The sequence below is a fragment of the Desmodus rotundus genome, chromosome 9, assembly GCF_022682495.2.
Source record: "Desmodus rotundus isolate HL8 chromosome 9, HLdesRot8A.1, whole genome shotgun sequence".
Classification (NCBI taxonomy): domain Eukaryota; kingdom Metazoa; phylum Chordata; class Mammalia; order Chiroptera; family Phyllostomidae; genus Desmodus; species Desmodus rotundus.
Genome location: NC_071395.1, coordinates 91,868,208 through 91,883,372, shown reverse-complemented (window position 1 = coordinate 91,883,372; position 15,165 = coordinate 91,868,208). Strand labels below are relative to the sequence as shown.

The window sequence follows — 15,165 nt, the reverse complement described above, 5'->3', positions numbered from 1 at the left end:
AAAGTTAGAAGACTCCCACTTCGTTATTTCAAAACTTACTACAAAGCTACAGGGTCGTTAAGCCCCTGACCCTTTTTCCTTGTAATGCAAGTAACTGACTGAAGCTTTGATGGCCAAGGCATCCACTTCAGAAACATGTGCAAAAGCGTTATGTCTAAGAAACAATGTATATGCCTTAATTAAAAAATACTTTTTAAAATGCTAACCATCATCTGAATCTTCAGTGAATCACAATCTTTTTGGTGGTGGAGGGTCTTGCTTCAATGTCGATGGCTGCTGACTGACCAGGCAGTGGCTGCTGGAGGTTAGGGTGAATGAGGCAAATTCTTAAAATAAGACAACAGTGAAGTTTGCCACACTGGTTGGCTCTTCCTTTCATGAATGATTCTCTGTAGCATGTGATGCTGTTTGATAGCATTTGATCCATTGCAGAAAGTCTTCCAAAACTGGAATCAACTCTCTCAAGCCCTGCTATTACTAAGTTTATGTAATAGTCTAAAGTCTCTGTTGTCCTTTCAGCATCTACCTTGACAGCATCTTCACCAGGAGTAGGTTCTACCTACATTAGATTGTATGTGTATCAGAGCACTATTATAAGGAATATTTGAAAACATTAAGATGAAAATATTTAACCGTAATCCCGCAATGACACTATTTTAATTATTTTCCTTTTTTTTCACTTTAGAGTTTATTAGAGTCCATCTCAAGAAACCACCTTCTTTGCTCATCCATTAGAAGCAACTCATCATACATTAATGTTTTATCATGAGACTGCAGCAATTCAGCCACGTTTTCAGGCTCCACTTCCAATTCTGGTTCCTTTCCTATTTCCGCCACATCTGCAGTTTCTTCCTCCACTGAAGTCCTGAACCCCTCAAAGCCATCCACAATGAAATGAACCAACTCTTCCAAACTCTTGTTAATGTTGATATTTTGACCTCTTTCCATGTATCACAAATGTTCTTAACATCTAGAATGGTGAGTCTTTTCTAGAAGGTTTTCAATTTACTTTGCCCAGATCCATCAGTGGAATCATTACCTAAGGCAGCTCTAACCTTACAAATTATTTGTTAAATAATAAGACTTGCAGGTTGAAATTACTCCTTAATCCATGAGCTGCAGAATGGATGTCATGCTAGCAGGCATGAAAACATTAGTCTCATTGTACATCTCCATCAGAGCTCTTGGGTGACCAGGTACATTGTCGATGAGCAATAAATTTTGAAAGAAATCTTTTTCTGAGCAGTCAGTCTCAACAGTGGATATAAAATATTTAGTGAACCATGCTGTAAGCAGACATACTGTCATCCAGGATTTATAGTTCTGTTATTAGAGGACAAGCAGAGTCGATTTAGCATAATTCTTTAGGGCCCTAGGATTTTCAAAATGGTAAATGAGCACTGGCTTCTACTTAGAGTCACCAGTTGCATTAGCCCCTAAAAAGAGAGGCAGCCTGTCCTTTGACACTTTGAAGCCAGGCATCAACTTCTCCTCTCCGTGAAAGTCCTAGGTAGCATCTTCTTCTAATATAGGGCTGTTTCATCTACATTGCTAATCTGCTCAGTGTAGCCACCTTCATTAATTATCTTACCTAGATCTTCTGGAGAACTTGCTGCAGCTTCTACACCGGCACTGCTGCTTCACCTTGCACTCTTATGTTATAGAAACAGCTTATTTTCTCAAACCTCATAAACCAGCCTCTGCTAGCTTCAAACTTTTCTACTGCAGCTTTCTCACTTCTCTCAGCCTTAAATGCAGAGTTGGGGCCTTGCTCTAGGTTAGGCTTGGGCTCCAGAGAATGTTGTGGCTGGTTTGATCTTCTGTCTAGACCACTAAAACTTTCTCCATCTCACCAATCAGGTTGTTTTGCTTTCTTATCATTCATGTGTCCTTTGGAGTAGCACTTTTAATTTCCTTCAAGAATATTTCCTTTGCTTTTACAATTTGGCTAATTGTTTAGAGCAAGAGGACTAGCTTTCAGTCTGTCTCCACTTTCAACGTGCCTTCCTCACTGAGCTTAATTCTCCTAGCTTCTGATTTAAAGTGAGAGGCGTGCAACTCTTCCCTTTACTTGAACACGTAGAGGCTATTGGAAGGTTATCAACTGGCCCAATTTCAATACTGTTGTGTCTCTGGGGATAAGGAGGCCCGAGAAGGGAGGGAGCTGGGGAACATCTGTGGGGCAGTCAGGCGCACACAGCGTTTACTGATTAAGTGCACTGCCTTACACGGGTGGGGTTCACGGCGCCCTAGAACAACTGCAGTAGTTAAGACCAAAGATCACTGACTAGAGATCATCTTGAGAATTATGACAGTGATAAAAAAAGTTTGAAACAGTGCAAGAGTTATAAAAATGTAATACAGAGACACAAAGTGTTGGGAAAATGGAGCCAATAGGCTTGCTCGATGCAAGGTTGCCACAAACCTTCAATTTGTAAAAAACAAAACAAAACAAAATGCAGTATCTGTGAAGCACAAGAAAGCATATCACAACGAGGTGCGCCTGCACAAACTTCTATAATGGAAAAATAAGAACGCTTACATTATGAATACATTTTATCAAAAAAAAAATTACAGAATGAATTACAGCAGGAATTTGACCTAAGAAAAACTTAACATTCTTTTAAATATATAAGCACTCATGATTCCTATTTGACTGTGAATCTGCCAAATGGGGTGACTATATTTTCTGTTGTGTAGTACTTAAACCTAAAACACATACTATTAAAATATTTTATAACAATTAAAGAATCAAGTTTTAACAGTTAAGTTTCTTCATGTTTCTCAAGAAAGTGGTAATTCATTGGTTAAAAAAGAAAGAATGAAGTTGTGAGAAATGCAAGCATCCAATCATGAGTTGGACTAGATGACTTTTAAGATCCTGGACCATCCCAGATGATTTTAAATGATTCTAATGATTTTAAAATCTTCCCCATTTTTTCTTACTTCACCCGCTTCTAATGATCCACCCCCACCAGCATCTCATTTCAAAACACCCAATGGCTACCTGCTGCCTTGTGCCAAAGTCTCAAACTGCTCCCTTAGTCCTCTTTAAGGAACCCTCCCCATCCATGTCCTGATTACCAGTTTTTAAAGGAAACAAACCAATCAACCTGCTTCCTTAATGTAATTCTTACTAAGATGTAAATAATTAAGTTGTTAACTTTAAGTGACCTCTTCTAAAGGATATCTGCCTTTAAAAGAAAATGTTTGCCGGTGTGTCTTTGTTAGAGCCAGAAATATGTAAAAATGAAATCCAAGGAGGAATAAGCAAACAAAAATGGTTTTTAGGTTGGTAAAATTCTTTCTCTGTATTTTTAAATTTCTTTAAATATTGTTGTTATACTGTTTAATTTTTTTTAAAGGATAAAATCTGTAGAAACTATAAGTAACATATATAGCTAACGAACAGTTTTGAAATAAATTCTGTCCTTTATAAAAGGTAAAAAATGGTACTACTGATTTTTGGTCATGAACACGTCTTACTTTCTTTTTCTTTTCTTTTCTTTCTTTTTTTGCATGATTGTGTGATGGGAGGGGAAGAGCAGGGGTTATCTTTATTTTCCTATATTAAAAAAAAATTAGGTGGGGAAGGTAGGGGGTGGAGGGATTGAGCAGAAAGGAAAAAGGACTCATGGACATGGACAACAGTGTGGTGATTGCCGGGGGGAGGGGATATAACAGGACTAAATGGAAATGGAAAAAATATAATAAAGATTATATATTTAAAAAATAAAAGCAGAAACTATATGAACAAATAATTTAAAAAAGTATACTTACCTATTACCTAGGAAATTTTTCTAAGTGTAAAGTTTGCCTTTAGCTGAAATGCTGCCTTTTAAAAAAATGTTTGAGTTACATGCAAAACATTATTTATTGCATGCTTACCTCTTATGAACAAGCTAATAAATAAAAATTTAGAGCAATAGTAAGTACATCTAGGACAATTTATAAATTATCCTAATAAAATTATCCCTAATTTGATATACAAATAGCTAGAACATAGCGAGAAGAGAATTGATCACTTTAGCCTTCAAATTTTCCCCACATAACAATATGCACTACTTCAGTTGAAACACCAGGTATTTTGTAGCTACATTTCTGATAAGCTGATGACCAACCCTGAAAAAAGTTAGGGAGCCAGAACTCAACATTTCCAGATAAAGAAATTAAAACTGTAGCTTTAAAAGAAGATGTGAGCCCTGGCTCAGTGTAGCTCAGTGGATTGAGCACAGGCCTGGAAGCAAAGAGTTACGAGTTTGATTCCCAGTCAGGGCACATGCCTGGATTGCAGGCAAGGTCCCCAGTGGGGGACACATGAGAGGCAGCCACACATTGATGTTTCCCTCCCTTGCTTTCTCCCTCTCCTCCCTTCTCTCTAAAAATAAATAAATAAAATCTTTACCAAAAAAAAAAGTGAAGACTTTAAAAAGAAAAGAAGATGTGAAATTACTTGAAACTCTACAGAATACATACAATTTATAAACGGAATTCACAGTAAGGAATTTATTTGAATTTCATTTCCTGCTCACAACATTGAAGTTGTATTATCATTCCCATTTCATTGATGAGGTCATTACTATTATATTCATTAGTCTAAAAAATTTATCATGAGAATCAGGTTGCTGATAAATTACTTTGACTGTCTGCCAACTTTTACTTCTAGCTACTGCTAACGCAATTTGTTTTTTTCTCTTACCATTCAAGTTAATACCGTGGGGATCAAATTGTCCTATGGGTATTTACAAAGGCAGCCTGGTTTAATAACCTAGTTTTATTAGCTCTTAAGAACCAGATTTTATATACTCAAGGGCTTAGTGACTCTGTGTGTGTGTGTGTGTGTATAGTATAATTGCTTAGATTTTGGCTCTGTTTATTATGGATGGGGTTCAGTCTCCTTCATCTGTGTTCTGCTAATACTCTGCTTTGTTCTTAAGTGCCCTATTCCGTGCATCTCACTAGTGAGCAACTAGTAAGAGCCTGTTAGCACCAGAGCTAGTTGTTAGGGATTGAGAGATCAATAAGGAAAGATTCTTGTTTCCAAAATTTTACTGAAGAGCCATATAAAGAATTTTCTGTAAATTGCTAGATGCAATTATTTCTTTGTCACTCCTAATTACTTCTTTAGCTCCACTGTAATATAATGAATTAGTTTTCCATACATTCTTAAGGTCCTTTCAATTTCCCAGATATACCTGGTCCATATATCCTCACATCTTAATCTTAACCATTTCGCATTTTTCCTCTTCACCACATTATAGCTTACCTAGTCCTGGTATCTTTTCAATTTTCTGGTTACTCTTAACCAGGCTTCCCACACCAACTGTGTATACTTTCTCCTGTGTAAACTCTCTCTCTTCTCATCTTCCCTTCCGTGTCATAATACATGTGCTTTGCCAACTGTGCATCTAAATATGTGTGTGGAAATCATACATGTGAAATTATACACATGTTCAGCTGTAGCTAGCTAGCTAGATATATAACCTCAGTAGTGAAAATAAAGTAATTTAAATTATTCTGTTTCACGGTCTGTGATAAGAGGAAAGAGGCTGCATCTTAAAGCTGTAAGAAATTTTTGAGATTATAGTAAAAAGGCACCAAGACTGTATTTTCAGGGATCATTTCCATAGTTCGTAAAAAGGCATCATATTGTAAAGAGGAAAAGCAAGCTATGACAAATCCATGGGGACAGGACTTAGATGAAACTAAAATATGGAGAAGCAGTACTTTTCAACCTGGTAACAGGAAAAAATAATCTCTAAGGTGTCTTTGAACGATGAGAAGCAGAACAAAAACATAAGCCAAATTCTCCTGATGCCTTAGCTGTCTTTAAATACATAAAAATGGCTTAAGAATTATATAAGAAAATCAATATGGATAGGTAATGTCTTTCATGGGGTTTAATTTTTCACATTCCCTGTTTTAGGCCAGATTACAGGCTCAGGTCTGTACAAGAATTACTAAGTAGACACATAATCCTATTCACAAATAGCAGCTGGTATAACAGTTGTTTCATTTTCGCCCTTTCTCTTTCTCTCCAAGACTAATTAGCATTACACACAGTATGTTCCTTGTTACAAATGTCTTCTTTCAACTTTGGAACCATAGTATTTTTTGATTACCCAAAACTCTGGTCTAGTTTTTTCCCACTACGGGGAAGCCAAACACTGTTTGTAACACTTCAGACTAACTACCCAAAAAAGCAACTTTAATAAAATAGAAACAACTATCACAGGTGGATGCTACATGTATACTATCTTCACTTTGTGAGCCATCATCACTTTAAAGATAAACTGTAAAAGAAAAGAACAGTCTTATATACTTACTGCTGAAAGGCTGCCATTGTATTCTCCAAATTCTCCCCAGCACCTGTAAAAACATTAAATTTAAACTTCATTTACTTAGATGCCTTGAACATTTTTTCATAAATTCATTTAAAGCTGTATCTTGTGAATCTTGATGTTTAGGTGTTATTTAGACATTACCCGTGTTTTAAAGAGTATAGTGGCACTTTGAGTTTTTTGGGCTGCACCAGGAAGAATCAGAGATCAAACCACAGCCACAACATCAGGGGGGTTAGAAGAACCTAAACATAATTTTTAAACTATAATACCTGCTTGTCATAGGGAACCTCCTCAGACAGAGTTACACCACCTCTTCTCTGTGTCCCCTCAGCCTCTTATGTATCTCTCTACTAAGGCATTTATCATATTACAGCATAAGTTACTTACTTCCTCCCTCCTTCTTTTGCCATGAATTACTTGAAATTTTTAAGAGAGTGTGTTTTCATTGCCTTGGCTGAAGGCAGTACGGCATAGCGTTGAGAGTGGGATCTGGAGTTGGGGTCTCTGCTCTAAAATCTAATCCGATGTTTTTGTGTCACGTGGGAAAGTTGCCTGACCTCTCCGTGAGGCTGAGCTTCCTCTCTACATACAAGATGAGGATAATGGCGGCACCCATCTCCTTGGACTGGCATAATTAAATGAATGAACATGTTAAGTGCCATGCCATCAATTCAAAAAGTAATAGCTTTTTACTTTTCAACATTTCTGAAGTTAGGGTGCATTTCACAATGGATGGTAACAGTTTAATTGGCAACTTTTAGCGTTACATAAAAATCTGTGTATCTTACAGCTAATGGCATTGGATATTCAATTTAATAGTGAATATTCAGTAAAAGTAAAGAATTATTATTACTAATACCATTATTATAGGAACTGGTGTTTGGTGAACGTCTGTTGCTAAAGTCAAGAATAATACTGTAATGACAACAAGCACACAGATAAAAAGTAGCTAATTAATATTGTCTAGTATTATATACTGGGGAGAATCTATTAGCATAATATGCTGGCCATAAGTTTTAAAATATTTTTAAAGTAAAAGATTTCAGTATTAATAAGTAATTAATGAAAAGCACAGGGAAAATACTTTGGAAATATGTTTCCAAATACTTTGAAAAACAGCCAGTTTCTTCTAAGCAAACAGAGGCACTTCAAGTTTAGGATGCTGTTTAAGTATTAGCATTAAAATGTTTGATATACAATATCATCTGAACATAGTTGCAAGAGTATTAAAATGTTCTTATTCTTTTATATTATTACACTGTATTTTTACAACCTAATTAATAATCAACAGAAACTCAAGGTATGAATAAACAAATCTATTAACCAAATATTCTAACATCAGTCTAGTAGAAAGGGATACACACCCATGTGAACAAAGGCTCCTTTGATTTTTACGTTCACTTTAGTTAATATAGAGTTGAAGCACAACAGAAAACAGGGAAGTAAACATGGATATTACAGGTGTGTTTCAAAAGAACGCGCTGTTTTGAGGTTAATGACTTTCAAAAATCTAGTTGGTGCCTATTTTAGTAAAAAAACTATGGAAATATGTTATATTCAGATAACCGATATTTCAAGAACAAAGCACTCTAGAATTACCAAAAAGAGGACTAAAATGGTTATCAAGAGGTTAAGTTAAACTCCAGACTGCTTATTGTGCCAAAAAACAAGGACGTTAAGAGGACACAGCAGTCAATTTGAAGGAGCTGTCATCAGCGACAGCTGAACAATGTCAGCATCCAATTAATGACAGTAAGAGATTTTTACAGCATTGAGTGAAACAGGAAATTCCCAGTCCATTTTAATAAATGGGGAGTTTGATGAGGAATGCGGTTCCAACGTACCTCCCTACAAAAACACGTATGAATTACAAAAGAGTAAAGGAGTAACTTCACGATGGAAAGGTCTCTCAGAAACCCCTTTAACCAAGTGACCAAAGTCAACACCATTAGAACCTGCGAGCTGACTGCTGTGTCCTTTTAATGTCCTTGCTTTTTGGCACAGGCAGCAAGCAGTGAGTAGTTTAACTTGACAAATCTAATTAATAACAGTTATCTCCAGATGGTCAGAATACAAATGACTTCTTTTCTAATATGCATTCTTCTTACTGGGCAAACCCTCTACAGTGAATAGGCGCTACCTTTAAAGCACAGAGGAGACAAAGTCTTAAGCCGATGCTCCGTGCCTGGGACGTTCTCTTCCCCACTGCCTCCCAGTGTATCTTAACATTAACTCCAGAATGAATTCACTTCTCAAGTCCTCCACGAAAGTACTTTATCACTTCAGATTACAATGATTCTTACTACAGGCAAGAATCAATTCAACTGGCAGTTCCCAGCCATTTCGGTCTTAGGCCTCTTTTACTGACTACCTCGAAGAGGTTCAGAAATTGACTTTTAAAATGTTTTACATTTACTGATTTGAAAACAGCACACCCATTTCACGATAACTTACATCTTATGAAAAATAACTCTCTTCCAAAAATTTAATGAGAATGGCACTGTTCACATTTTTGTAAATCTCTTTAATGTCTGGCTTAATAGGAGGCAGCTAGATTCTCCTGTCTGCTTCATACATATATACATCAACCTCGACCCAGATACGTCATTAGAAAGGTTCTTCTCTGATACGGCATCAAAAATCAACAAGGGGTAGTTTTTGTAAAGTGAGTTGCAATGTGGAATCTGACTGTATCAATGACCTTTTCATTCTCTACTACATGAACACCCACGGGCCCAGGTGAGCTCGCCCTCTGGGGGCCTGGCCACACCATTCCCTCTCCCCTCTTCTTCGCCCCAGGCACGTTACCTTTGCCTTTGTCTCTCCTGAGCTTCAAGGGCCCTCCTTCAGTTGCCCCTGTAACTCATTTCCTGAGCCCACGCAGCCCCACTGGTTCACTTCTACTACCTCTGTAATTTTCTAAATAAACTAGCACCTATAATTTGAAAAAAAAAATCCATTGGGCCACTGTGAACTCTGAATGGATCTTTCACCCGTGTGTGATTTTGTAATATCATGCACTAGTCTTTTGGAAAATATTGATTACTGAATTATGCTGATCATTTAAATGCTGACACATTTCATTATATGGTATTTAAAAAAAATCTCATTCATTAATATCTGATCTCATCAAGATAATATTTGAGAATTGGAAAGCCATCGAGCTCACAGTGGAGGATACAAGTTTTCAAAATTCTAATTTTTGCTTAAGAGCTCACATTGAATCATCGGCACTGCTTTCACAGAAGGCAGTAAGTTATTTTTCTTCGGAGAGATACACTTTTTAATTTTCTAGAACCTATCTGCCGAATACTCAGGTGTGAACAACCAGTTTGTCAGTTTTCTTACAGTAAAAGCGGTGCTCTGCAGGGAAAGAGGTTAATTCAGCTCACCACTCCAGTGACTGCACAGGTGCCCTTCCTCAAGCCCACCATCATCACACTTTGGTGTGCAGCGAAAGTCTTTCGTGTGTGCTTCCCATTGCGTCACACTGAGTAGTAAAAGTTGTGCCCAACTGGTGGGGCTCAGTTGCTTGGGCATCATCCCGCAAACTGTAAGGTTGCCATTTTGATTCCCAGTCAGAGCACATGCCTGGGTTGTGGGTTCATCTCAGGACAGGGCGTGTACAAGAGGCAAGTGATGGATGTTTCCCTCCCTTCCCCTCTCTCCGAAAATAAATTAATAAAATCTTAAAAAAAAAAAAAGGTGTGGCTTCTGGTCAAGAGGGTAACATAGGCAGACATGGCTTACCTCTTTGCACAACCACATCAAAATTACAACTAAAATAAAGGACCACCATCATTCAGGGACCTCAGAAATTGAGCTGAATGGAAGTCTGACAACTATGGAATTGAAGAAACCACATCCATCCAGACTGGTAGGAAGTGCGCGGACGGAGAATGGGCTGGCTCCACACCCACGTGGATGAAAAATTGGGAGGGAAACCTTGGGAGCGAGGAGTCCCAGACCCACACCAGGCCCCCCAGCCCAGGATTCCAGTTCCAGGAAGATAAGTCCCCACTTCTGGCTACAAAACCAGCAGGGACTGAGTCAGTGGAGGAGGCTGCTGGAGCCCTAAGCAGTTCCTCTTGGGGAACCCACACACAGACTCACCTACTCAGACTCACTCCCTCTGAGCTCCAGCACCAGGGTGGCAGCTTGAAGGGCACCAGAGGTATGTAGGGAGAGACTGAAGGGTCTGGCATTGGGGCAAGCAGAGGCCATTGTCATTGTCCCTTTGCTGAGCCCCCCCCAAAAAGCCGGTAGGCAGGTGCCATATCTGAGACTCCCAACGACCTGGCTAACAATCTGACCCACCTTGAGATCCACAGAGGCTCTACCCCACCCAATTTACGGGCCCACACAAGCTGCTTTTCCGTAAGAATGGCTGGTCTTGGCTCCTAAATCCTATCAAACAAGCAACAGCTGGCCTCAGTGAGCTCCAGGCCAGCACTAGCGGCAGCCAGATTACAGCCACAGTTTGGCTTCACCTGGGAATCTCCAAACCCAGCACAAGTAGCAGCCACCTCAGATTGCTTTACAGCTCAGGCAGGATGCCCTGGGTGAAACGTGTTTCACCCAGGCAGTAGGGGCTGACCTTGGCCTGCACCACCCAGGAAACCCTAGGGCCAGTGCACCCAGTGGACAGCTACAGACCATGACAGAACACCACCACCCTGCCCTCCATGGAGGGCAGAGCTTGGTGGCCAGTTGTCACATCTAGTCTTTGCAGCTGACTGGCCTGGATAAATCCCTCCCATTGATCTGCCAACAGCAACCAAGACTCACCTACAAGAGGAGGGTATACTCAGCCCAAACAAAGGGCACACCACGAGTACCCAGCTTGGGTGACTGGGGAGGCTGTGCCACTGGACCCTACAGGACACCCAGTACATTAGGTCACACTACCAAGACACAGAGTCATAGCCACTCTACCTAATACATAGAGATAAACACAGGGAGGCCGCCAAAATGAGGAGACAAAGAATCATGACCCAAAAGAAAGAACAGGTCAGAACTCCAGAAAAAGAGGTAAATGAAATAGAGCAATCTATCAGATGCAGAGTTCAAAACACTGTTTATAAGGATGCTCAAGGAACTTAGTGAGGACCTCAGCAGCATAAAAGAGACAGACACGAAGGATACACTAATCAAAATAAAGAACAATTTACATGGAAACAACAGTAGAATGGATAAAGCCAAGAATCAAATCAATGATTTGGAACATAAGGAAGCAAAAAACAACCAATCAGAATAAGAAGGAAGCCCTGGCTGGTGTAGCTCAGTGGATTGAGCGAGGGCTGTGAACCAAAGGGTGGCTGGTTTGATTCCCAGTCAGGGCACACATCTGGGTTGCAGGTCAGGTCCCCAGTAGGGGATGTGCAAGAGGCAACCACATACTGATATTTCTCTCCCTCTCTTTCTCCTTCCCTTCCCCTCTCTCTAAAAATAAATAAATAAAATCTTAAAAAAAAAGAAGGAGAAAGAATCCAAAATAAGGATAGTATAAGTAGCCTCTGGGACAACTTTAAGAGGTCCAACATTTGCCTCACAGGGGTGCCAGAAGGAGAAGAGAAAGAGCAAGAAGTTGGAATCTGTAAAAATAGTGAAAAGAAAACTTCCCTAATTTGGTGAAGGAAATAGACATCCAAGTCCACGAAGCGCAGAGAGTCTCAATTATGATGGATGTAAAGAGGCCACTCCAAGTCACATCATTATTGAAAGGCCAAAGGTTAAAGATAAAGAGAAACTTTAAAAGATAGAAAAAGAAGTTAGTTACAGGAAGGATGTCAAATGGGAGGGGGGGAGAATGGGTGAAGAGGTGAGGGGATTAAGAAGTACAAATAGGTAGTTACAGAATAGCCATGGGGATGTAAAGTACAGTATAGGAAATGGAATAGCCAAAGAACTTATACGCATGACCAAGAGTGGGGCGATTGCTTGAGGGAGTAGAGGGTGCTGGGTGGAGGGGGGCAAAGTGGGAAAAATCAGGACAACTATAATAGCATAATCAATAAAGTATAATTAAAAATTAAAAGTGTACTCAACAGTTGAAATTTAATAAAATAAATAATTTTCACTAACACATCAAATATACTCTTAGGTGAAACTGCCTGTTTTTTAAACTGGGAGCAAGTGGTGATGAAGAATACAATGGCTACTAAAGTGTATTACTACTCAGTGCCACTGTTTTCATTCTCGGTAAAGAGATGGCAATTTTACCCACTACTGCTTTTGCAACATTGGTACCAATTTCAACAAAGTGAAAAAGGTAACTAATGTCTTAGGAAAATAGTTTAACCTTGCTGAACCATGAAAGGGTCTTGGGGACTCCTAGGAGTCCACAGACCAAACTGTGAAAACCACCGTCTTAAATAATTGATGATAAAAGTCAGAGGAGTGGTTATTTCTGGGGATGGAGGATTGAATCGAAGGAGTCTTATATATTCTAGAAATGTTCTATGTCTTGACCCAAGTGGTGGCTACCCGGATGTGTATCAAATATATGTATTAATTAAGCTGTACCACTCAAGATTAGCTCTACTAACTACATGTATGCTATACCTAATTTTCTTTTAAAAAATGACTTAGTTCCAAGTTTTATGATTTTTGTATTCAGGTATATTAAACTAAACCCTGATTTTTTTTTTTTTTTTTTAAGAGAGAGAGAGAGAGGGGAAGGGAGGGAGAAAGAGGGAGAGAAGCATCTGTCATCTATTGACCCATCGGCTGCCTCTTGCAAGCAGGCCCCCAAGTGGGGGCCTGGACTGCAACCCAGGAATATACCCTGACTGGAATTGAACCGGTGACTTTTTGGTTCACAAGCTGGTGCTCAACCCACTGAGCCACACCATCAAGGGCCTAAGAATGTTTTTTGAGGGCAAAAACTAAGGGGGACATCTGCCCCCTACTACCTGTTTCCACCTAATGAAGGAAAATTCCACTCCAGTCCCCAAGAAGGGAAAAGAATGGAGGGAATACTTTTAACTCTTCTTCACTCCCACTTCTACCCATGGGAGCAGAAGTGACTTAGGAGACAGAGCTGTCTACCTGTGACCCAATCCTTCACAGTCCTCTTAATCTGCTGTGACCCACCCTTAGAAGGAGCAAAATTTCTGCTCATCTATACAGAAAGCTTGCCAACGTAGGCTCTACCCATATAAGAAAAAGGCTTCCAGTTTTAGTGTTAAGTTCAATTTAGAGAGAGGATTATAGAGTACAACATCAACTCTATTAGTATTTTCACTTCCATCTTTCTGATGATGGTATTTTATTTTTTAATTGGTTCCAAATATGTCAAGGGAAAGTAAGCAATATTATTAGCCTCCTCAAATTCCAATAGCAAGGGCTTTGTAATATATATCTTTTTTCTGTGATTTTTAAAAAAGATTTTTACTTTTTTAATTTACTTTTTAAAAATCTATTTTATTGATTATGCTGTTATAGTTGTCCCATTTCCCCCCTTTTATTCCCCTCCTCCCTGCACACCCCTTCCCACCCGCATTCCCCCCCTTTAGTTCATGTCCTTGGGTCATATATATAAGTTCTCTGGCTTCTTCATTTCCTGTACTATTCTTAACCTCCCCCTGTCTATCTTCTGCCTACCATTTATGCTATTTATGCTCTGTACCTTTTTCCCCTTTCTTCCCCTCCCACTCCCCCGCTGATAATCTTCCATGTGATCTCCATTTCTGTGGTTCTGTTCCTGTTCTAGTTGTTTGCTTAGTTTGTTTTTGTTTTTGTTTTAGGTTTGGTTGTTAATAACTGAATTTGTTGTCATTTTACTGTTCATATTTTTATCTTCTTTTTCTTAGATAAGTCCCTTTAACATTTCATTTAATAAGGGCGGGGTGATGATGAACTCCTTTAATTTGACCTTATCTGAGAAGCACTTTACCTGCCCTTCCATTCTAAATGATAGCTTTGCTGGATACAGTAATCTTGGATGTAGGTCCTTGCCTTTCATGACTTGGAATACTTCTTTCCAGCCCCTTCTTGACTGTAAGGTTTCTTTTGAAAAATCAGCTGATAGCCTAATGGGAACTCCTTTGTAGGTAACTGTCTCCTTTTTTCTTGCTGCTTTTAAGATTCTCTCCTCTTTAATCTTGGCTAATGTAGTTATGATGTGCCTCGGTGTGCGCTTCCTTGGGTCCAGCTTCTTTGGGACTCTCTGAGCTTCCTGGACTTCCTGGAAGTCTATTTCCTTTGCCAGATTGGGGAAGTTTTCCTTCATTATTTGTTCAAATAAGTTTTCAACTTCTTGCTCTTCCTCTTCTTCTGGTACCCCTATGATTTGGATGTTGGAACGTTTAAAGATGTACTGGAGGTTCCTAAGCCTCTCCTCATTTTTTTGAATTCTTATTTCTTCATTCTGTTCTGGTTGAATGTTTATTTCTTCCTTCTGGTCTACACCGTTGAGTCCCAGTTCCTTCCCGTCAGTCGGTTCCCTGTACATTTTCCTTTATTTCACTTAGCATAGACTTCATTTTTGCATCTAATTTGCGACCATATTCAACCAATTCTGTGAGCATCCTGATTACCAGTATTTTGAACTGTGCATCTGATAGGTTGGCTATCTCTTCATCACTTAGTTGTATTTTTTCTGGAGCTTTGATTTGTTCTTTCATTTGGGCCTTTTTTTTTTTTGTCTTGGCGCACTTGTTATGTGTAAGGGGTGGAGCCTTAGGTGTTCACCGGGGTGGGTTAATGCTGGTCGCTGTGCTGTGATGCTGTACATGGGGGAGGGGTCCGAGAGGGGACAGTGCCACTTGCTCCACTCTCTGCCGGATTTCAGTCACTCCCTTCGCTACCCACAAGCAAA

General features: G+C 39.3%; 1 protein-coding gene across 2 annotated transcripts in view; it reads right to left on the bottom strand.

The window, feature by feature from the left end:
- GDPD1 (glycerophosphodiester phosphodiesterase domain containing 1) overlaps positions 1-15,165 on the bottom strand; it is a 40,047-nt gene that overhangs the window by 17,783 nt on the left and 7,099 nt on the right. For both annotated transcript variants that reach the window (XM_045182489.2, XM_024573132.4), the window contains exon 2: positions 6,327-6,369. In XM_045182489.2, coding sequence (XP_045038424.2) covers positions 6,327-6,369 — 43 coding nt within the window. The remainder of the gene's footprint in view (positions 1-6,326; positions 6,370-15,165) is intronic.